General features: G+C 39.5%; 1 protein-coding gene across 4 annotated transcripts; it reads left to right on the plus strand.

Moving 5' to 3' along the window:
* Positions 1-19,115: 19,115 nt before the first annotated feature.
* LOC122028142 (SUN domain-containing protein 1-like) lies at positions 19,116-22,384 on the plus strand. Of its 4 annotated transcripts, none has more exons than XM_042587159.1 (3): positions 19,116-19,241; positions 19,833-20,952; positions 21,732-22,384. In XM_042587159.1, the coding sequence occupies exons 2-3, from the start codon at positions 19,888-19,890 to the stop codon at positions 22,041-22,043; spliced, it is 1,377 nt and encodes a 458-aa protein (XP_042443093.1). In that variant the 5' UTR covers positions 19,116-19,241; positions 19,833-19,887; the 3' UTR covers positions 22,044-22,384. The 4 variants fall into 4 exon arrangements, with proteins under 4 accessions (XP_042443093.1, XP_042443092.1, XP_042443094.1 ...); XM_042587158.1 differs by having other exon boundaries at positions 19,134-19,241; positions 19,861-20,952; XM_042587160.1 differs by having other exon boundaries at positions 19,158-19,241; positions 19,840-20,952.
* The last annotated feature ends 490 nt before the right edge of the window (positions 22,385-22,874 follow it).

A 22,874-nucleotide genomic window follows, 5' to 3' on the forward strand; every position in this document is an offset into this window, starting at 1 on the left:
TAACACTCCTCCATGAAATGGCTCCACCTCCCAAAGTAAACACATAGCCCGATGTAGACTTCATCGTTATCCCTATCTCGATTGGAAATCAACTGTAACCCACAGGGAGCAGATCGTCTGCTTGGTAAACTAGCATATAATCTCTAGTCCTTCTCAGGTACTTTAATATATGCTTTACCGCAGTCCAATGTCCTTGTCCAGGGTTACTCTGATATCTGCTGACCATGCCCACGGCAAAACAGATATCAGGTCTCGTACATAGCATTGCATACATTAGGCTTCCTACAACCGAAGCATAAGGAACTGCTTTCATGTCCTCTATCTCTTTCGATGTCTTTGGAGACATCTCTTTAGATAGAGCTACTCCATGTCTAAAAGGTAAGAAACCTTTCTTGGAATCCTGCATGCTAAAACGAGCAAGGATTGTATCTATATATGAAGCTTGGGATAGACACAACATTCTTTTCTTACGATCCCTTATAACTTTGATCCCAAGAATGTGCACAATCTCCTAAGTCCTTCATATCAAATTGTTTGGACAACCATACCCTTACGTCCGATAATACCTTGACATTGTTGCCAATTAACAAAATATCATCTACGTATAGTACAAGAAATACCACCACGTTTCCGTTACACTTCTTGTATACACAAGACTCATCCGGACACTGAATAAATCTATATGACTGGATTACTTCATTAAACCGGATGTTCCAAGACCTTGAAGCTTGCTTCAACCATAAATGGACCGATTGAGCTTGCACACTAGATGCTCTTTGCCTTTTTCAATGAACCCTTCCGTTGCTTCATATGGATGTTCTCTTCAAGACTTCCATTAAGGAAAGTCCTTGACATCCATTTGCCAAATCTCATAATCCATATGAGCAATGGATAAGAGTATCCTGATAAACTTAAGCATGGCTACCGTGAAAAGGTCTCCTCATAATCGATTCCTCTTTTGAGTGTACCCTTTGCAACAAGCCTAGCTTTGAAGGTTTCTACCTTCCCATCCGTCCTCTTTTCCTTTGTAGATCCACTTGCATCCAACAGCTTTTACACCATCGGTGGTTCTCAGACCTTATTAGAGTGCATAGACTCTATTTAATTCATCGCCTTTTGCCAAGATGTTGCATCTTGGAGTGCTTCATCATATGGGATCAGGTTCATGTTTACCCGGATCAAGTCCAAGACTCTCCCAAAACATGAATCTCTCAGTCGCCTCACAACCTCCCACTACGACGAGGCACCGTGGTTGTGTATCATGTGTGACACGTGTTGCGCTCTTGTGGTACTTCATCTTGTAATGTTGGTACTCAAGTAGACATGTCCTCTCTAAGTTCTTCTAAAACGACTTTACTATCGGGCTTGTGATCCATTATATAGTCTTCTTCTAAAACCGAGCATTGGTGCTAACAATGACCTTCGGTCTTTAGGACTATAAATAAACCACCTTTCGTTCCTTTGGGATATCCTACAAACACGCGAACTTCTGTACGAGATTCTAACTTATCAACATCTGCTTTGGACTACCCAAATCCGAATATGTCTTAGACCGGGTTTTCGCCCATTCCACAATTATATGGGAGTAGAAGAAACTGATTTAGAAGGTACTAAGTTCGGAATGTATACTGTTTTCAGAGCATATCCCCAAAACGAATTTGTAAAATAACTCATCATCGATCTAACCATCTCCATAAAAGTCCTATTCCTTCGCTCGCCACACCATTCTTGTTCCAGCACAATTGGGATTGAATCCCACTCCGATAAGTAATTCCTAAACTCTCCTAAGAGGTATTCGCCACCACGATCGATCGTAGTGTCTTGATACTTTACCTAATCGCTTCTCCACATCACCTTGTATTCTTTGAACTTGTCAAAGCATTCACTGCGCATTAGGTAAATGTATCCATATCTTGAATAATCGTCATGAAAGAGACAAAATATTCAAACCTCCTCTTGCCTGGACACATAGGACCACACAAATCCGAGTGAACCAACTCTAACACTTCGCTCTATACCCTTGGCCTTGAACGGCCTCTTGGTCATTTTACCTTCTAAGCAAGATTCACAAGTTGGAAAATTTTCCAACTCTAATGAACTCAAAGTCCATCGGCTATAAGCCTCTGAATCCTACTTAAATTAATATGACCAAGTCTTAGATGCCAAAGATATGCTTGGTTCATTTCAGGTTCTTTTTCTTATTAGAATTAGAAGATGAGTTATAAATTTCCATGTTTTGCTTTGTGGAAGAAATTGGATTTAAAATATACAAATTGCCAACTAATGCACCGGAACAGATAATCACTTTATTTCTTTTAATAACTACATCGTTCTTGAAAGAAACTGAATATCCATCTAAAAATTTAGAAACTGAAATTAAATTCTTTCTAAAACTGGTACATAAAGACAATTTCTTAAAACCAAATTTCTATTTCTACTAAAAGACAAGTAGACGTCTCCCACTCGCAACACTGCCACCTTAGTAGCATTGCCCATGTAGACGGTAATCTCCCCTTCAGATAGTCGTCGGGTTTCCTGGAACCCCTTGCTCCCGTATCTACACACCAGGTGCTGGTAGATAACACCGCTAAACATGTTTCAACAACTAAAGTATGAGATATACCTTTGTTTTGGTTCTTACGAGGACATCCGCCTTCCAATGTCCTGCCTGCTTGCAGATGAAGCACTTGCCCTTCATTCCAGCTTTAAATCCTGTACTCTGAGATTTATTCACTTTCTTTGCTGAACCAGTTTGTTTCTTCTTCTTCTTCCTTTCGGTTTAGAAGTAGAACCATTTTCAAGATAGTGAATTTGAGCATTGTGACGAAATAACCCTTCTGCTGCAGTTCTGTCAAGAGTTCCCCTAATGAATAAATCCTTTATTCATATTATAGTTCAAAGTGAACTGCCTCAAAACTTCTAGGTAGGGTTTGGAGGATCATATCGATCCGGGTTTCCCATCAATTTCTCCTCCAAGGATCAGTATCTCCGATAAGCCATCATCTTTAGGATATGATCCCTTATAGGAGTACCCTCTTGCATGGTGGTTGCCATTATCTTTCTCATGGCTTCTTGCCTAGAAGCCCTATCCCGATGACCAAAGAGTTCCTTGAGATTGTTCATGATATCATAGGTCGTTGGTAAATCTTGATGTCGATGTTGCAATACATTTGACATTGAAGCCAAAATGTAACACGCGCCATCTCATCTGCTTTTACCCATTTCCTATGATATTCAATCTCCTCTTGGGTAGATTCACCAAGAGGTGCATCGTGGCAATGCTCACCAAGATAAATTTATAGCTTTCAGAAGAAGAACAATGTCCGAGTTTCTTTTCCAATCTATGTAGTTAGGTCCAATAAGTCTATTTTGTTGAAGTATGATGGATGGGTTGAAAGACATCCTAAGAATCACAAATAACTTTGGTCAGAACTCTAAATTTAGAATAATATTGATTCCTCAAACAATACTATTTTAAATTAACCAACACCTTAAAACACCGTGAATTTTGTATGCCACGTTAGTGTGGACGTATACAAATTCAACATTTGTAAAAGGAGGGTTCTAACCCATTAATTTTATTATCTTGTCAACCTAACTTTTTGACAAATAAAATTAATAGTTGGTATTATTTGGTCACACAAATAATAGCAGTGACTCCGTTGGGGAGGATACTATTAGATGTGTCTAAGTGTACACCATTACTTGACACTAAGTCCATTAATAAGATTATGCTCCTTCCGTTGGGGAAGATCACACGCTCTTAATTAACTTCCTATAGTCATCCAAAAATGGAAGTCTGTTCTAGTGATCCGCAAACAAGCTCATCCGTTATGGAGGAAGGCACTCAGAGCCAACGCGCAAGCTTGTTTGCATCACTTACAAACCAGTAATGGAGACCATGGGATTTACTTAAAAATCCCTCTCCCACTTAGTTATTTATAAATGAGGAATTTTAACTATGCTAGCCTACTAAACTTGTAAACTAACATGCACACATATAACACAATATAAAAGCAATAAATAGAAAATCTAATTTTCAACTATTATGGCTTTTATCTCTAGTTGTCCTCCGTGTGTTGTCATCCCAAGCTGCTGCCATATTTGGCCACTGCCACCGGGTCTAGCTGTCGCATCCATCTTGCTCCTAGTTCCGCTGCGCCTCTGGTCCTTAGAAGGTTCCACGCTTTGCAAGATTCGATCCGCGACATAAATAGAATTTTACATTTTGATCCTATATTCCATAAAAGGAATGTACATGTATCTAGATCAAAAATAAAATCCTAATAAAACTAAATACAGCTCCTGCTGTATTTTAATACAATCATGCACACACATATAAATTGCCCTTGACATGTCCAAGGGTCCAATCACACACATAATTAACTAAAAGCCATAATAGTTGGATCCTGCATCCACAAAGTTAGCACATCCTACTATTATCCTGCCTAAATTATGTATGACATGTGCATAATTAAACTAATACCAAATACACAGAGGCAAAACCCTAGCTCTGATACCAATTGTTGGTTGCTACTAAAACCTATAGGTTCCACTGCATAAAAATTTTGTACAAAGGTCTGAACCTTTCCTAGCTACCATGTGTTCTTTTAAATTAAATTTTGGATCGCCTGCGGAACTTAACACGTTTGATCCAAAACTTAATCTATTTGTTCTTTTAGGTTTTGACTTGGATCTCCTGCGGAACTTAACACGTTCGACCCAAGTCTCCTTAAGTTATTAATTCCATTAAATATTAATTTCCATAAAAGGTTCCCAGTACTGACGTGGCGAGGCACATGGCCTTCTTGGATATGGGAGCAACCACCACCGACTAGACAAAACCTTTAATAGAAAGCTAATATTTAATTTCCTAAAATAACTTTAGGTTAACCAAAGAGAACAATCAAATCACAAGGAAAAGAAAAATAAAGAACACAACTTCGAAAAAACATATTCGAAATTCTAGAACGTAAGCCTCTTGTATTTAGTATTATTTCCATAAATAACTAGCATGATGCGGAAATAGAAATTACTAGTTATACCTTGTAAAAAACCTCTTGATCTTCTACCGTATTCCTCTTCTAACCTCGGACGTTGTGTGGGCAACGATCTACCGAGATGAGAAACCACCAACCACCTTCTTCTCCTCCAAGCAAGGTTCGGCCACAAAGGAAGAACTTTACCAAAGAAGAAAATCAAAATACTAACCAAGCTCCAAGAGATGCTAGCTTTCTCTCCTTCTTCTTCTTCTTCTCCAAGTAGTATCCGGCCACCACAAGAACTCCAAGAAAGATGAAGTATTCGGCCACCACAAGAGGAAGAGAGGGAGAGGGTAATGGCCGGCCACAACACCAAGGAAAAAGGGAGAGAAAACAATAGAGGTTGTGTCTCATGAAGGCACCCCTACCCCTTCTTTTATATTCCTTGGCCTAGGCAAATTAGGAAATTTATTTACAATAAAATTTCCTTAATTTCCTTGACATGATTTATTTGAGAAAAATAAAATAAAATTTTCCAAATAAACTCTAATGGCCGGCCACATCAAGAGGAAGCAAATTGGACAAGTTTCAATCAATAATTAAAACTTTTCTTATTTGTTTCCAGAAATTTTAAAAAATAAAATTTCTCTTTAAAAATCTCTTCATGGTTGATAAAAGGAAATTTCTATAATTTTAATTTTATCAACATGTGAATAATTTTTAAAGAGAAAATAAAACATCTTTCCAATCTACAAATAAGGAAAGAGATCTAATCTCTTTCTTTAATCTTTTGTAGATCTTTTACAAGAGAGATATTTTATTTTTAATTCTCTTTAAATTATATCTTCCACATAATAATAAAAATTAAAATTAAATTTCTTTTTAATTTAATTTGGCCGGCCCTACTAGCTTGGGTTCAAGCTAGGGCCACCCATATACCTAGGCCGGCCCTAGCTTGATCCCAAGCTAGCTTGGCCGGCCCCTATTAGTGGGTATAGAAGGTGGGTATAGGTGGGTATAGAACTCTATAAATAAGAGGCTACGATAGGGACCGAGAGGAGGAATTGGTTTTGGTCTCCGATAAAATTAAGCATCTGTTCGCCCGAACACACAACTTAATTTTATCAATGATAATTCATTCCACTAGAGAACTATCATTGAACTACCGCACCAATCCCAAATTACATTTTTGGGCTCCTTCTTATTATGAGTGTGTTAGTCTCCTTGTGTTTAAGATATCGAATGTCCACTAATTAAGTGAGTTACTGACAACTCATTTAATTAATGTCTAAGTCCAAGAGTAGTACCACTCAACCTTATCGTCATGTCGGACTAAGTCCACCTGCAGGGTTTAACATGACAATCCTTATGAGCTCCTCTTGGGGACATTATCAACCTAGTATCTCTAGGACATAGTTTCCTTCTATAATCAACAACACACACTATAAGTGATATCATTTCCCAATTTATCGGGCTTATTGATTCATCGAACTAAATCTCACCCATTGATAAATTAAAGAAATAAATATCAAATATATGTGCTTGTTATTATATTAGGATTAAGAGCACACACTTCCATAATAACCGAGGTCTTTGTTCCTTTATAAAGTCAGTATAAAAGAAACGACCTCAAATGGTCCTACTCAATACACTCTGAGTGTACTAGTGTAATTATATAGTCAAGATAAACTAATACCTAATTACACTACGACCTTCTAATGGTTTGTTCCTTTCCATTCTGGTCGTGAGTTACTGTTTATAATTTATAAGTTACTGATAACATCATCTTCTGTATGTGACACCACATACTATGTTATCTACAATATAAATTAAATGAACAACTACAAACAAATGTAGATAATTAGACCAAATGTGATTCTTTATTCATAATGAATGTTTACAAAGCTTAGGCTTTCAGTATACACTCCAACAGATTACACCTTGAAAATTCCTAAAGTGCCACCTTTTGCCATGATTAGGTTAACTACCTATTCAAGTAAGGTTGGCACACCCTAAACCATCTAGCGTGATGGAATCACGCTCCTAGGAACCCAATACCTATTTGAGCTCATTGGGTTCACTAAGTATTCACTAAGGATGACTTCCCTAGCAACCCTCCTAATGACCCTCCTAGGCTTTAAAGCCTTGGTCATTCGGGACTCAACAAGATCAACTCTAGGGGTGACTCCCCTTGTGACCTTGGTGATGGTCTTCCTAGCCCTAGATTTTGTTCCATAATCGAATGGAACATTGTGATAAGTGGGCTTGACCATTTGGGACTTAGGTTTGTGACCCAAACCTCTCTTGTCCTTTGTCTTTGGTTTTTGACCCTTAGACCCTATATTTGACTTTTCCAAATTTTTAAGGGTCTTTTCTAAAGAGTCAAGTCTTGACCTCAAGACTTGATTTTTCTTTTCTAAGGCCTCAAGTTTTAACTTGTCATTTGTCTTTGAGGCATTTCTAGGCATATGTCTAGTTGTTTTGGGATTTCTACCTAGGTTATCCTTAACCTTAGATGAGTTGATCCTAGGGTTGGCTTTCCTAGTATTATCCTTATCTAGGCTCACATGTTTGGCACCTAAGCATGTGTATCGATTTCTATAATTATCATGCTTATCATTATTGTCAATTGCAATTAAACTACTAGCATGCATCTTACTAGTATTGCAATAATGTGCCTTAGAGATTACCTTAGGGCTTGCCTTAGCTCCCCCTATCGACGTGCTTGCTTTCTTGTCCTTGTGAGATTGCCTCCCCCTCGGACATTGGCTCCGATAATGTCCCCTTTGCTTGCATTGGAAGCACATCACGTGCTCCTTGCTCTTGCGTATCGGGACTCCGGCTTCCTTGATCTTTGGCGCCGGTGGAGTCTTCCTAACCCTCTTTGGACATTTACTCTTGTAATGTCCAAATTCCCTACACTCAAAGCATAATATATGCAATTTATTTGAAATTGAAATGCTTGAGTTACCTAGGATTGAGGATGGATGAAGACTTTCTTCTTCATCCCTTCCGGAGGTAGACGCTTCTTCCTCTTGCTCCATTCTTGAAGAAGAACTCTCCTCCTCTTCTTCCTTAGATGTTGAGTAGCCCTCAACTTCTAATTCCTCTCCTCCATGAAGTGAGCTACTTAGCTCACTTGACTCCTCTTCATGACTTGAAGTGGAGCTTCCCTCATGGAACTTGGCCAAGTTGTTCCACAACTCCTTGGCTTTGTTATATCCACCCACCTTACACAAAATTTCATTAGGTAATGAAAATTCAAGAATTTTCGTTACCTCATCGTTGATTGTGGATTGGTGGATTTGCTCCTTCGTCCACTTTTTCTTCTCTAGGGTTTCTCCGTTTTTATCCACCGGATGAGTAAACCCTACCTGCACACAACTCCAATGAACTAGGTTAGTCATAAGAAAGTACTTCATTCTTACCTTCCAAAACGCGAAGTCGTCGCGATCATAGAAGGGTGGAATTGTGACGTCTTCTCCAAATAACTCCATTCTCTAGCTCGTGCTCCCCCGGGTGTTGATCCAACGAAGAGCGACCTCGCTCTGATACCACTTGTTAGGATCGATGATCGCGGCTAGAGAGGGGGGGTGTGAATAGCCGCCCCAAATCGTTCGTTTCTTTCTACAAATCAAGGTTAGCGCAGCGGAAATAAACAATAGAAACGACAATGGAGAATAGCAAACCTCAAACTCGTCGATGTAACGAGGTTCGGAGATGATACTCCTACTCCTCGGCGTGTCCGTAAGGTGGACGAAGCCTATCAATCCGTCGGTGGATGAGGCCCCGGAAAACCGGCTAATATAAACTCCTTATTGGTGGAGAAACCTTGCCACAATGTTTTGCAAAAGCAATACAGGAGTAGAAAGCAGCAAGAAGCTAAATACAATACAAATGTATGAAACACCTTCGCTTACTTGCCTTCTCTTCGACTGGATGAAGCAGCAGCTTCTCGGATCCAACCACAACCGCAACAGCAACTGATCAGTTGGTCCCAGCCGAGTGGAAGCTCACAAAAAGCTTCAGGAGCGAAGAGCTCAGTAAAGCTCGCAGAAGAACTTGCAGCAGCAAGAAGAAGAGGCAGGAACAAGAAGAAGCAGAAGCTTCGGAGCAGAAGAAGAGTAATCGAGAGAGTCCACTGTAGAATCCCTCAGCCCTTTTATACCTGCATCCACCTGCGCAGAAGAGGCCAGAAGACAGCAGAAGACAGAAGACCGTTGTGAGCCAACGGATAGTTCTAGACCGATCAGGCTGAAGCCTGATCGGTCCAGGGCACTTCTGATCGGTCCTGGGGACCGATCAGGCCCCAGTCTGATCGGTCTCTAGACCGATCAGATGACTTACAGAACCCTTCTGTTTGTTATCTGATCGGTCACCAGACCGATCAGATACTCAGGCGTATCGCTGGATCGGTCACCAGACCGATCCAGGTTTAGAGCTCCAGCCCTAAACCCTAAATGGTCCTGAGAACGAGCTACCGAGCCCTCTCTTGACCTAGTCCGGAGAACGAGCTACCGAGCCCTCTCCGACTTCGTCCGGTCCAGAAAACGAGCTACCGAGCCCTCTCTGACCACAGTCCGGAGAATGAGCTACCGAGCCCTCTCCGACTTTCCGTGCCAAGTCTCCAACTTGGTCTTCTCCGTGCCAAGTCTCCCTGCTTGGACTTTTCACCAGATGTCTAGTCAACCTTGACCCATCTGGATTTCCCTTGCCTGGCTTCACTCACCAGGACTTCCAAACTGCCTAGCTTCACTCACTAGGTCTTTCCCCTGCCTGGCTTCACTCACCAGGTCTTTCCCAACTGCCTAGCTTCACTCACCAGGACTTTCTCCATTTGCCTGGCTTCACTCACCAGGACTTTCTCCATTTGCCTGGCTTCACTCACCAGGACTTTCACTTTCACCTAGCTTCACTCACTAGGATTTTCACCTGGCTTCACTCACCAGGATTTCCTGACTACCTGGCTTCATTCACCAGGACTTTCCGAACTGCTTGGCTTCACTCACCAGGACTTTTCGAACTGCTTGGCTTCACTCACCAGGACTTTTCGAACTGCCTGGTTTCACTCACCATGACTTTCCGAACTGCCTAACATCCCAGTTAGTGTTGGAACCCCGAGGTGTTTTGATGTGATCAAACCAAGTTAAGTTAGGTCCTGCGTTGTTTAACCCTTGTGTCTAAGTGTGCAGGAACTTAGGAACACAGGAAGTCGAGCGGAAGACGCGGCTAGCGAGAAGGACGGCACGGGAAAGAGCCGACGGGCTTGGTGCGTCCGAGGGACGAGGTGTCCGCGGAAGAGTACACCGGTGGACCAGAAGAACGTGCACGGCGTTCGAGGGACGAGAAACCGGGAAGGAAGGCTGCTCGAGGAGAAGGCCGGAACATGGGTTCGGGTGAGCCCTATTTCGGATGGCCAAGATCACCCAAGCTAGTGGAGCCGGAACAGAAGATCCGGACCGAGACGAGCTGAACCGAAGCAGAGCGACCGGACGGAAAAAGTCAACCAGAGTTGACTTTTGGGGTCCGGGGCGCCCGGAACCATCCGGGGCGCCCGGAATGTGGCTTTTGACCAGATCAAGTCAAACTCGATCTGAACGTTGGGGGATAAAGTTTTATCCCCCCAGGGCGCCGACCAAGGCTATAAATATAGCCTTGGTCCAGAAGCAAATCAATTAATCAGAACGACGAACTTGTAATCAACTTCTGTGTGCTTTACTTTTCTTCTTGTACGTTCAACGCTGTAAGAGGCTACTCCGCCCAGAGGAGAATCAGATAGTGCGCTTTCTTTGCCTTGGATTAGCAATCCTCTGATTGCAAACCAAGTAATTCCTCTGTGTCTATTTTCTGTTTTAATTAGTCTCTGCTTTTTAATTACAAGTTCTTTTAAGTTAGTTGAATATCCCAGAAGGGTTTTTGTTTTATTTTGTAGGGCAATTCACCCCTCCCCTCTTGCCGGCCTCCAAAGGGACCTACAAGTGGTATCAGAGCGAGGACGCTTCAGGAGGACTAACCGCCGATCGAAGCAACAAAGATGGCCGGACCAAGCATCGTTCCACCAAAATTCGAGGGGAACTTCACAGACTGGAAGCGTCGTATGGAGGTATTTCTAAAAACCGAGATTGAAATTTATTTCATTATGAAATACGGTTTTGTAGCTCCAACAAATCAGAACGGTGAAGAAAAAGAAGAAAGCAATTGGACAAAAAAAGAGCAGAATGAGTTCGTAGCAAACAGCCGTGCGGAACATCACCTGCTAAGCGTATTACCGCCTCAGGAAGTAAACCGCATCGGAAGCTACTCATCAGCTAAAGAACTTTGGAATAAGTTTCTAGAACTCCACGAAGGCACATCCGAAGTGAAGCTCGCTAGAAGGGACATCCTCCGAAACAAACTAATGAACATCCGCTTGGAGAAAGGTGAGAAAGTAACCGGTCTACATGCAAAGATAAAAGAACTAGTTACTGGTCTCGAGAACCTCGGTGAAAAGGTAACAAATCGGGATGCCTTACGCTACGCACTCAACGCCTTTCCCAGAACTCCAGAGTGGACGTCAATCATCGACGCCTACTACATCTCAAAGGACCTGGAGGTAAGTACATTAGAGGAATGTTTTTCTACTCTTGAATTACACGAAACTAGATGTGCAGGAACGACAAAGGATACAACCCAGACTATAGCGCTGAACACAACTCAGAAGGATGAACTCGAGTCAGACTCCGAAGACGATCAAGAAGCGCACATGGTAAGAAATTTTAAAAAAATTCTTTAGGTCTAATAAATTTAAAATGCAGAATAAAAAGAATCAAAAAGGAGGAAGAAAGGTGCGATGCTACCAGTGTCAGAAGGAAGGACACATAAGAGAAGACTGCCCAGAACTCAAAAAGGACAAAAGGAAGTCTCCCAAGAAACACAACCTAAAAGCAACTTGGGATGACACTTCTTCATCTGAATCAGAAGCTCAAGAATACGCTGGGATAGCACTGATGGCAAGCTACGATGGACAAAGTATATCAGAATCGAGCAACGATGAAGAGGGAGCGACCTCGGATGAAGGCAGCGAAGCAGGGGGAGATTCAGGCTTTAAGTCTGACATGGTAAGTGAGGTATGCCTCTTACCCCCTGATCAACTTTACTCTGGCATTAAGGCAATGACTAAATCCATGTATAAATTAGAAAAAGAAAATGCCAAATTAAAAAATAAAATTTTGGAAACAAAAGGAATTTTAGCAAAATCATGTCTAATAGAGGATTTTGATAAATTGAAAATTCACAATGAAAAACTAAAAGAAGAAATAGAAAGATTGAAAAAATATAAAAGTTCAAATATTTCTACTTTTAGAAATTATAGAGGTTTAAATTGGTATTATAGATTTCATCAAAGTCAAATTAGAAATATATCAAAAATCTATGTACCTAGGAAATACTTGGTTAACCCTGTAGGTAGGAACCTCTACTGGGTTCCAAAAACCTGTTTAATTTAACTTAGCATTTTCAGCAAGGAAATTAAACGACTAATTTCATTATAAGGCTTTGTCTAAGGAAGTGGTTGTTGCTCCAATAACCAAGAAGGTCTAGTGCCTCGCCACGACCTGGAAGCCAAGTATCGAAATGAAAAGTTTAATTGACTAACTGAAAAAGCATTAATTTAATTTACCTAATGCTTTAAAAGAGTTATTCAATTTGTGTTAGAAAATATTTAAAATTAATTTTAAAAAAAAAAATTTAAAATTTTTTTTAATTGACTTAGAAAATTTCTGAAAATTATTGACTTAGATATTTTTTAAAATTAACTTATAAATTTTTCTATGAATATTGGCTTAGACATTTTCCTTTGAAAATTGCCTTAGAAATCTTTTATGAAACTAAATAAAAGATATTCTGAATATTGACTTAGATTTTTTTTAAACTAAATATTCTCTTGTGAAACATTGCCTTAGAAATTAATATTAATTGCCTTAGAAAGTTTTATGAAAATTCACTTAAAATTTTTTTTTACCTTAGACTTGTTTAAAGAACCCCTATTTTTAATGTGATCAAAGGGGGAGAAGTATGTTAAGTCTAGGGGGAGGTAGATAAACTTTTTATGAAATATCTTAACTTGTTTTTATTACCCCTATTACAAATAAATTGTTTTTATTGCATCTGTTTTTCCCTAGCTTAACTTGGGTTGCTCACATCAAAAAGGGGGAGATTGTTGGAACCCCGAGGTGTTTTGATGTGATCAAACCAAGTTAAGTTAGGTCCTGCGTTGTTTAACCCTTGTGTCTAAGTGTGCAGGAACTTAGGAACACAGGAAGTCGAGCGGAAGACGCGGCTAGCGAGAAGGACGGCACGGGAAAGAGCCGACGGGCTCGGTGCGTCCGAGGGACGAGGTGTCCGCGGAAGAGTACACCGGTGGACGAGAAGAACGTGCGCGGTGTTCGAGGGACGAGAAACCGGGAAGGAATGGAGGAGAAGGCGGAACATGGGTTCGGGTGAGCCCTATTTCGATGGCCAAGATCACTCAAGCTAGTGGAGCCGGAGCAGAAGATCCGACCGAGATGAACCGAAGCAGAGCGATCGGACGGAAAAAGTCAACCGAGTTGACTTTTGGGGTCCGGGCGCCCGGAACCATCCGGGGCGGAATGTTGACCAGATCGAGTCAAACTCGATCAACGTTGGGGATAAAGTTTTATCCCCTGAGGTGCACCCTTCCAGGCGCCCCGACCAAGGCTATAAATATAGCCTTGGTCCAGAAGCAAATCAATTAATCAGAACGACGAACTTGTAATCAACTTCTGTGTGCTTTACTTTTCTTCTTGTACGTTCAACGCTGTAAGAGGCTACTCCGCCCAGAGGAGAATCAGATAGTGCGCTTTCTTTGCCTTGGATTAGCAATCCTCTGATTGCAAACCAAGTAATTCCTCTGTGTCTATTTTCTGTTTTAATTAGTCTCTGCTTTTTTAATTACAAGTTCTTTTAAGTTAGTTGAATATCCGAGAAGGGTTTTTGTTTTATTTTGTAGGGCAATTCACCCCTCCCCTCTTGCCGGCCTCCAAAGGGACCTACAATTAGGACTTCCCAGTCAAGTATCCAGTCAACCTTGACCTACTTGACTCTTCTTCATCCACCCTGATCAGACCCTGATCAGTATCTCTCCGCATGGACAACTGCACCTGCATTGTCCATGTCTACATGTCTTTCTGTATTGTCAAACATCGAAACCATGACCAAGGTTTACGCTTGGTCAACTAGGTCAACCTTGACCTACTGGAAATTGCACCAACACTTCATACCAGTCAACTCCTGCACACTTGGTAGAAGCGTTAGACAAACAACTCATCTAACTTTAACTTATTTGTCATATATAAAAAATTAGGTTGTTAGTACAACCTGCACCAACAAGAGGCACCTCAGATAAATAGTAGCTGATGTGCCTCAGATCAACTGGAGGCGCTGCCGATAACCAAAACCGTTTCAACATGAATAAGAAGCAGGTATCCATGTCAGTAACAACTGAGGTGTCTCCAGTGAACTGAGTCACTTTCGATGCCGCCAGATCAAATTTATAAATGTTGCATGGATAAAATTTTATCCACTTAGAGGCGGCTCCAACTGTTCGAGGTGCCCCGAATTACCACACCATCAAAATGGTCAATTTGACTGTTAAGCTATAAATAGAACCCTAAAGTCAATTGTAAGACACAAACCTATTCTTAAACTTCTATATTCATTTCTTGTATGCTCAACTATTGTAAGGGGATACTCCACCTCCAATCTTGATCAAAGAAGGAGTTCTTTTTAGTGAGTTTTCTATTGTCTTATATTAACAACCACCCAGGTTGTAAACAAGTAATTTATAGCGTCTTATTTCTTTTATGTTATTTCTGCTTAATTAATTTGTTTATCCTTGCTAAGATGGAAGCAAGAGAAATTGTAATTTTAAATTGCAGGTCATCTATTCACCCTCTTTAGTTTGTCCACCAAATATAATAATTGGTATCATAGCCCAATTATTTTGGAAGCACTAACTATCAACTGAAGCAATAAAAAAAATGATCGGATCAAGCATTCATCCACCTAAGTTCAAGGGGGAGTTCATGCTTTGGAAACATAAAATAGAGGTATTATTTTAAACAAATTTTGATATTTTATTAATAATTAAATATGATTTTGAAGTATCCAAGGACAAGGACAGAGAAGAAAAAGAAGAGTACCAATGAAACAAGGAGCAGTAGATTGAGTTTATAGCAAAGGATAAAGTTGAGTTCCACCTTATGAGCGTACTATCACCCCAAGAAGTCAACCGAATTGGCACCTATGAGTCAGCCAAAAAACTCTAGGAAAAATTCCTAGAGCTATATGAAGGAAACACGGAGGCCAAGCTAGCAAGATGAGATTGTATGATCGAAAAGAGTTTAGATATCTCCATAATGGTATGATATTGTCCACTTTGGGCCTAAGCCCTCATGGTTTTGCTCTTGGGCTCTACCCAAAAGGCCTCATGCCAATGGAGATATCTTTTTCTTATAAACTCATGATCTTTCCCATATATTTTCAATGTGGGACTATGTTTGCAACCTTGCATCCCAACAATCCCCCCTCAACCAAAGGACCACAGGATCCCCCTCAAGTATTGGGTCACTCTTGACCTACTCAGGGCCTCCCCTCGAGCATCGGGTCACTCTTGACCTACACAGGGCTTCCCCTCAAGCATTAGGTCATTGACCTGCTCAGGGCCTCCTTATTTCATTCAAGGTTTCACCCCACATGGTTCAATCTTAGATCATGGCTATGACTTGTGCTTCTTCCAGCGGTTAGTCCAGTGAAGAGCGACCTCGCTCTGATACCAATTGTAAGATTGAAAAGAATTTAGATATCTTTACAAGCGTATGATATTATCCACTTTGGGCCTAAGCCCTCATGATTTTGATCTTGGACTCTACCCAAAAGACTTCATGTTAATGGAGATATCTTTTTCTTATAAACTCATTATCTTTTCCATGTATTTTTAATGTGGGACTATGTTTGTAAGTTTGTATCCCAACAGAGATTTACTCAGAAATCAGCTCAGCAACCTCTAGATGGAAAAGGGAGAAAAAGTGGCACAACTACATGCCAAGTTAAAGGAGCTCTGATACCAATTATTGGATCAGGTGGACTGGATTTGGGGGCGGTGAATAGACGACTTGCAATTTAAAATTATAATTTCTCTTGCTTCTATCTTAGTAAAGACACACAAATTAATTAAGCAGAAATAACATAAAAGAAATAAGAGGCTAGGAATTACTTGGTTATAGCATGGGTGGTTATTAATTTAAGACAGTAAAAATCTCACTAAAAAGAACTCTCTCTTCGATTAATATCGGAGGTGGAGTAGCCCTTTACAACAGTTGCACGTACAAGAAATGAATGCACACCTATTCTTAAACTTCTGTATTCATTTCTTGTACGCTCAACTGTTGTAAGGGGCTACTTCGTCTTCGATCTTGATCAAAGAAGGAGTTCTTTTTAGTGAGCTTTCTACTATCTTAGATCAATAACCATCCAGGTTATAACTAAGTAATTCTTGGTCTCTTATTTCTATTATGTTATTTTTGCTTAATTAATTTATGTGTTATTGCTAAGATAAAAGTAAGAGAAATTGTAATTTCAAATTGCAGGTTGTCTATTCACCCCTCCTCTAGCCGGTCCACCCGATCCAACAATTAGGTAACAAGAAGTCCTAACTGGAAGTTAGCTAAGTGAGAAGTTTACCGAGTTACTAGTCCTAACTGAGATTAGACAAGGAAAAAGTCTTAACTGGAGGTTAGGTAATAGGAAGTCTTAATTGCAAGTTAGGCAGGTGAGAAGTTTACTAAGTGACTAGTCTTAATTGGAGGTTAGACAACGAAAAGTCATAACTAAAAGTTAGGCAGGTGAGAAGTCTACCGAGTGACTAGCTCTAACTAGAGGTTAGGAAAGGGGGAGTCCTAGAGGGGCTAGGAAAGTGAAAGTCTAAGTGAGTCAAAGGTTTATTGGACACTTGGTGTAGAAACTTTGGTAGGTTAAGGTTGATCGGGTGTTAGGTAACGAGAAGTCCCAACGAGTCATTGATAACTGGATGTTAGGCAAAGGAACCTTAAACTCGGATTCCAAGTGTTAGGGTTGGGTAATCGATTAACCAAAGTGATCAATCAGGATAATCTATTAGGGACTTTTTCATGACAGCAGTGAGGATCGGAATCGTTTGGGCACCAATCGATTTAGGCAATAGATTAGCAAAGGTTTTCGCGATAGCAAAGGAAGTGTTGGAATCGATTGGGGCAATCAATTCAAGCTTTACTAATCAATTGGAGACATTTTCGTGTGAGAACATAAAACCTTGGAATTGATTGGGGCAATCGATTGAGAATATGCCAATCGATTAGGATAATCATTAGGCAGTGTTTTCACCAGAATAGAAGCTTCTGAATCGATTGGGCTAATCAATTAGAAGCTGTCTAAATCGATTGATATGACTCATCAATCGATTAGTCGGGCGAAAAGGAGTCATTCTACAGGTTTTGAACAGTTGGCATGACAATCGATTAAGAATGAGGTCAATTGATTAGAAGGCTTTAAAAAAAATGATAATCCCAGTTAGCCTCATTGACTATCCCTGGGATGACCGGCCCGGCCCCACGGAAGTTTCCCACCGGCCACCAGGGTAAATCGGGAAGCGTACGCGGTAGCTAACCCAGACGCCCAGCATCCTTTGATTGCGCTCCCCATTTGGAGGAAAATTCCTGCAAATACGCCGTAGCTGGGGATCGAATCGCGGGTGCCTGGGTGACAACCTGGATGTCCTACCGCGACACCATGGCCCGGGGACGATTAGGAGGCTTTTAAAGAACCTTAGAAAAGATGTGTTCATGGACATTTGAAAGAGCTAGTTCTTGAGAAGTTTGAAGTGAAGTATTGTTGTATTTCCAACTGATTAAGAGACATTTTCAACAACGAGATAGCAAGTTAAGCAAAATTTCATTATTGTAAATTCATTTTCAATTTCCTTTGTATTTTCTTTTGCTTTTCTTGTTGTATTCTTGTGTTCGAGTTTATACGAGGTTTTCCCACCTCCGAAAAGTTTCCAAGAATGAGTCATTTATAGTGGAGTTGTGAGTGTGAGGAGTGAATCCTTAGATTAATCATCTTAAGGAGGTTGTTACCAAGTAAAATCAAAGGAATTAAATTAGTATTGTAGAGTTTTCACTTCAAATTTCCACTACAAATCAAGTTCGAAGAAGCTAAGGGAGCTATTCACTCTTCTAACTCATACATGTCCTAACAAATTTTAATTTTTTTGACAATGAGGTATGAATCAATCCGTCAAAATGGCAGTGAAACTTTGATATTAATTTTTTTAATAAGTTTGATGGTTGGCGGTCAATTGTACCCCCTCATCCCCATATGGCTACACCACTGACTATGATCATAATAAAATTACTCTAATTTATCGAGATATAATGGATAGATCATTATTACATTAAAAATACTCAAAACTAACTTAATTAAATTTAAACTTAATCAACTTAAAACTATTAAAGAAATTAAACTAAATCAACTTTAAACTATTAAAGAAATTATAATAGTGGGTGATAAAAGGCGAATACGTTCGCCTCAGCGCCCCCGCCAATTCGTCCCAATGTCAACACGGAAAAAATTATAATAGTAGATGTTATAAGTTATAATAGTTAATTTATATTAAATTAGGGAAACTTTAATTAAATTTGAATAATTTTAACTAAATTAATAAAAAAGTATTTTAATTTAATAATATTTCATGTATCATAATTTTCAAATGCACAAGTATTTAGACATACAATTAAAACACTGAAATAAAGGATTTTCTTATAAAAAATATTATAAGTGTTATTTCAATATTTAAAAAAATATATCTTTTTGACAAAAATAAGAATAAAGGGTATTTTTTTATTTTTACCCTAAAAATTTACAATGGGTAACAAATGGGCCTGCAGCAGCGTGGATTAGTTTAGAAAATTCTTATGCCATTTTTCAAGTATATAACAAAATTAATTTTGGAGCAAATATATTTTTCAGAAACAATCTATTGGCTAACATATCCTGCGCGCTGTTTTGTAGCGATACCTGAGCCCCGCCCAGGACGCTTTTGCCCTTCCTCCGTTTCCTGTTTTTTTCTAACGAGGAAATCGAAGTGGAAAGAAGGGAAACGATCTATTCCAAAACCCTACGATTGCGATCGAGCGGTTCCTGGACCGTTGGTGTCAAACACGCACGGTATGCCTCTTGCCCTTCTCGATTGCTTCTTTCTTTTAGATTCCGCCTTCTGTTTCGGGTTTTCTCTTGATTTCTCAACAAAACAATAAATAAATTTCAAAAACTGTGGTTTGTCACTTATTTCGTTTTGTCCTGCAGATATTTCTGTGTTATTGTTACAATAAATTAGGCTCTTTGTGGATTGCTTAATAGGGCGATTGTTCTTAGTTACTTGCAATATTCTTCTGATTCTCGATTCTGAGATTTGAGAATCGCTTCCAAGAGTTTTCAAACAAAAATGTTCAATTTAGTCATTTGGACTGAGTTGTTCTGATTGAAGCACTGTTTGTTTGGATGTGGCGTATTATGCATGTTGATGCACGGCTTATCTGAATTTATGTGTAGTTCATTTGGTGTTTATGTCAACAAAAATTTGTCACCTTTCTCCTTTTTTGGAAATTTGGTGAAGCGATCAAAGACAAACCGAGTGACTTTTGCGACGGATCTGAATTTTTATTTTTTATTTTTTAACACCTCTGAAAAAAATGGAGAATTTTTCTGTTCGGATTTGAACTGATAGTTTAGTCTCATTTTTTCCCCTGTTTTAACTAGATTGCAGTTATGTTTGGTCATTTTGTAGAAGGCAAATAGGAGTAAAACCACAGGAATGTCTGCATTCAATTCTGCAGTTCCAAGTCCTAGACTGAATGTTTCATCGCCCTTAGGTTTGAAAGTTACACCTGATGCACCAAGAAGAAGGTTGACTTCAGAAACTCTAAAGGGGGGAGGAATTAGTGGGAGCAATCCTAATACTGTGCATGACCTTCAGGACAAAATTATGGTGCAGTCGTTACATGATAGATCAAAACATATGGCAGAATTGAAGAGAGAGTTGTTTGTTTCAGCACTTGGTTCAGGCCATAGGAAATTGAGATCCAAACCAGAGAAGCCCAAGTGGCAGTTTTATCTAAGCTTTTTCTTCAAGATTTGCTTGCTATTAGTGGCCATTTTATGGCTTGGTTTGTTGATATGGAAATGGAGAAATATGATTAAATATAGCAAGGGGTTATATGATTTTGACAGCGATGGCAGGTTAACAGAAGTGGAAGCATCCTTGAAAAACACTGCAAGAAGGTTGCAGGATCAGTTAGATGTTGTTGACAAAAAAATTGGGACTGAGGCAGAGGTTGCAAAGAAGGAGCTGAATAAGCACGTGGAAGAGACAGATTTGCTCTCTGAGAAGAAGTTGAAGTGGTTGGTCTCTCTAACTGATGACTTGGACAAATCACTTTCAGAGATAAAAGCCACTGGATTCTTGTCAAAGGAAGAGTTACAGATATTTTCTAACAAGTTTAAAGACAAAGAAAAATGCTCAGGTAGCACTCATGAAATATTGGATGATATTAGAAAATTTGCTAAAGAGATAGTTGAAAAGGAGATTGAGAAGCATGCAGCTGATGGGTTAGGAAGGGTTGATTATGCTTTGGCTTCTGGGGGTGCAAAGGTAATTAATCATTCAAAGCCCTACCTTATTGGTAAGTCTAGCAGCTGGCTGGCTATTGGAAGTTCCTTCAATCGAGTTCACCCTGACCCTAATGCTAAGAAAATGCTTGAACCAAGTTTTGGGGAGCCTGGACAGTGCTTTGCTTTGCATGGCAACAATGGCTTTGTCGAGATTAGGCTTAGAACTGGAATTGTCCCAGAGGCAGTAACACTTGAGCATGTCTCCAAGGTAATGTTTTTTATTCTGCAACCTCTTTTGCTGATATTCATGTATTCAACTATCTGAATCCAATCAGAAAAAGCATTATGTTTTTCATATTGGTTATCCCTTACTTCTAAGAAGTAATGGAGTGTGCATATGATATATGAGAAAACTAACAAGCCTGTTCAATTCTTGCTTGTTTCATGCTTAGAGGGAGTTTAATTTGAGTTGTGGGACTGACAAGATGATCTCGTGGAACTGTATTGTGGCGTGTAATTCCTATAATTAAATTGCAAAACATGTGAGATAGAATTAGGAATGACAACAAGGTAGGGTCATATTGGTTTGTGTTCAAACTATCCTCACTCTACCCCGCCCCTGGTCTATCAATTTAAACATGGTACCTGCCCTGTTAAAAAAGCTGACTTTTTTTTCTCCAACATGGGCCATTGACTCTTTTACCAACTTTGCACTATCTTTGATAGTTGATAAATATAAATTTGATGAAATCAATTTTTTTTTCATTAAGAAAAATATTTATATCAGATCACACTAAGTACAGTAAGCTCTCTCTTGGTTTTCATTCTTGTACCTTTAGAATCATCAACACATAAGTTTACAGATCAGCAAAAGCGTATGTAAACTGATAAAATATTTAGGTTGCTCTGTTCAAGTATGTTCTCTATTCCTATGTTTTAGTTCTCTCGTGTTTTTCTTAAGTTGTCTGGCTTTCTTGCATTGCCTTCTGGTTTATTATGCTTTTAGTTGACTAGCGAACTAACAAACCTGGATTTCACAATGCAAAGATGGTAGCTTATGATCGGTTGAGTGCTCCAAAAGATTGCACAGTTACAGCATGGTCTGAAGGGCCTGGCAGTGATCCATTGAATGGTTCGGAGAAGAAGTTCGTCCTGGCTGAATTCTCATATAACCTGGAAAAGAGTAATGCGCAGACATTTTACATTCAAACTGCTGTTTCAGAACTTGTCAATGTTGTCCGGCTTGATTTCTCCTCGAACCATGGGAGCTCAACTCATACATGTATTTATCGGTTTAGGGTGCATGGTTCTGAGCCCACTTCCTTAAATGTGTCAGCTGAAGGCAAAGAGAAGTACTAAAGTTTGAGTCATTTTTGCCAACTCAGGATTTGTACAATGGATGACGATGTTCCATTGAAGTGGATGTTTTTCTCAAATACTTGCACAGTTCTTCCTAGGTCAGGTTCGAGCAATTGTCTTTACACAGGCTCTACTTGTTGGTTCTCAAGGTGGTAAAATAGCTAGCAGATTAACAGCCGCAATTGTCTTTCCACGAGTTTTGTAATAAGGAAAAAGAAATTTCCTGCTGCTAAAGGGGGAAAAAAAAACTTGTTGGAAATGTCATCTTGATATCACAGGACAGTTTATTATTATTTATTTATTTTTGAGTTGGTATCAAATATTCAAGTTATGCTGGTTAATCCTTGGGTTTTCGATCGCGGATGGTTTGTTAGTCAAATGTTTGTCCATTCTAAAAACTATATTTGCTAATTTTTTAAAATTAGAATTTAATTTTTATAAATTAAATATTTTTATATGCTTGCGTGGGCCGGGTTAGGATTGGGCTCGGCTTGCCACGAGAGCAGGTCCAAGATGGTCTGTGGGATGGGTTGAGCTTGGCCAGCCATATTTTTATATAAAGTATTAATATTTAATCGTTTAATAAAAATATTGCTTCCAATAATATTTTTTAAATTATATTTTATTAGCTTTTGCTAATTTTAAAAATAATTAAATAATTAACTTTTTTTTTTAAAAAAAAAGGGTTCATCTGAATTCAACCTAGGCTTGGGCTCATGTTGTGGAAGTTTGGATCGTGCTCAATTAACCGTTAATTGATCCAGAATGGAGTTGATTAGGCATAACTAATCACACTGTGACACGCACTTAAGAATGTTTTAGCAAGTGGCA

This window comes from Zingiber officinale, chromosome 10A (genome assembly GCF_018446385.1).
Source record: "Zingiber officinale cultivar Zhangliang chromosome 10A, Zo_v1.1, whole genome shotgun sequence".
NCBI lineage: Eukaryota > Viridiplantae > Streptophyta > Magnoliopsida > Zingiberales > Zingiberaceae > Zingiber > Zingiber officinale.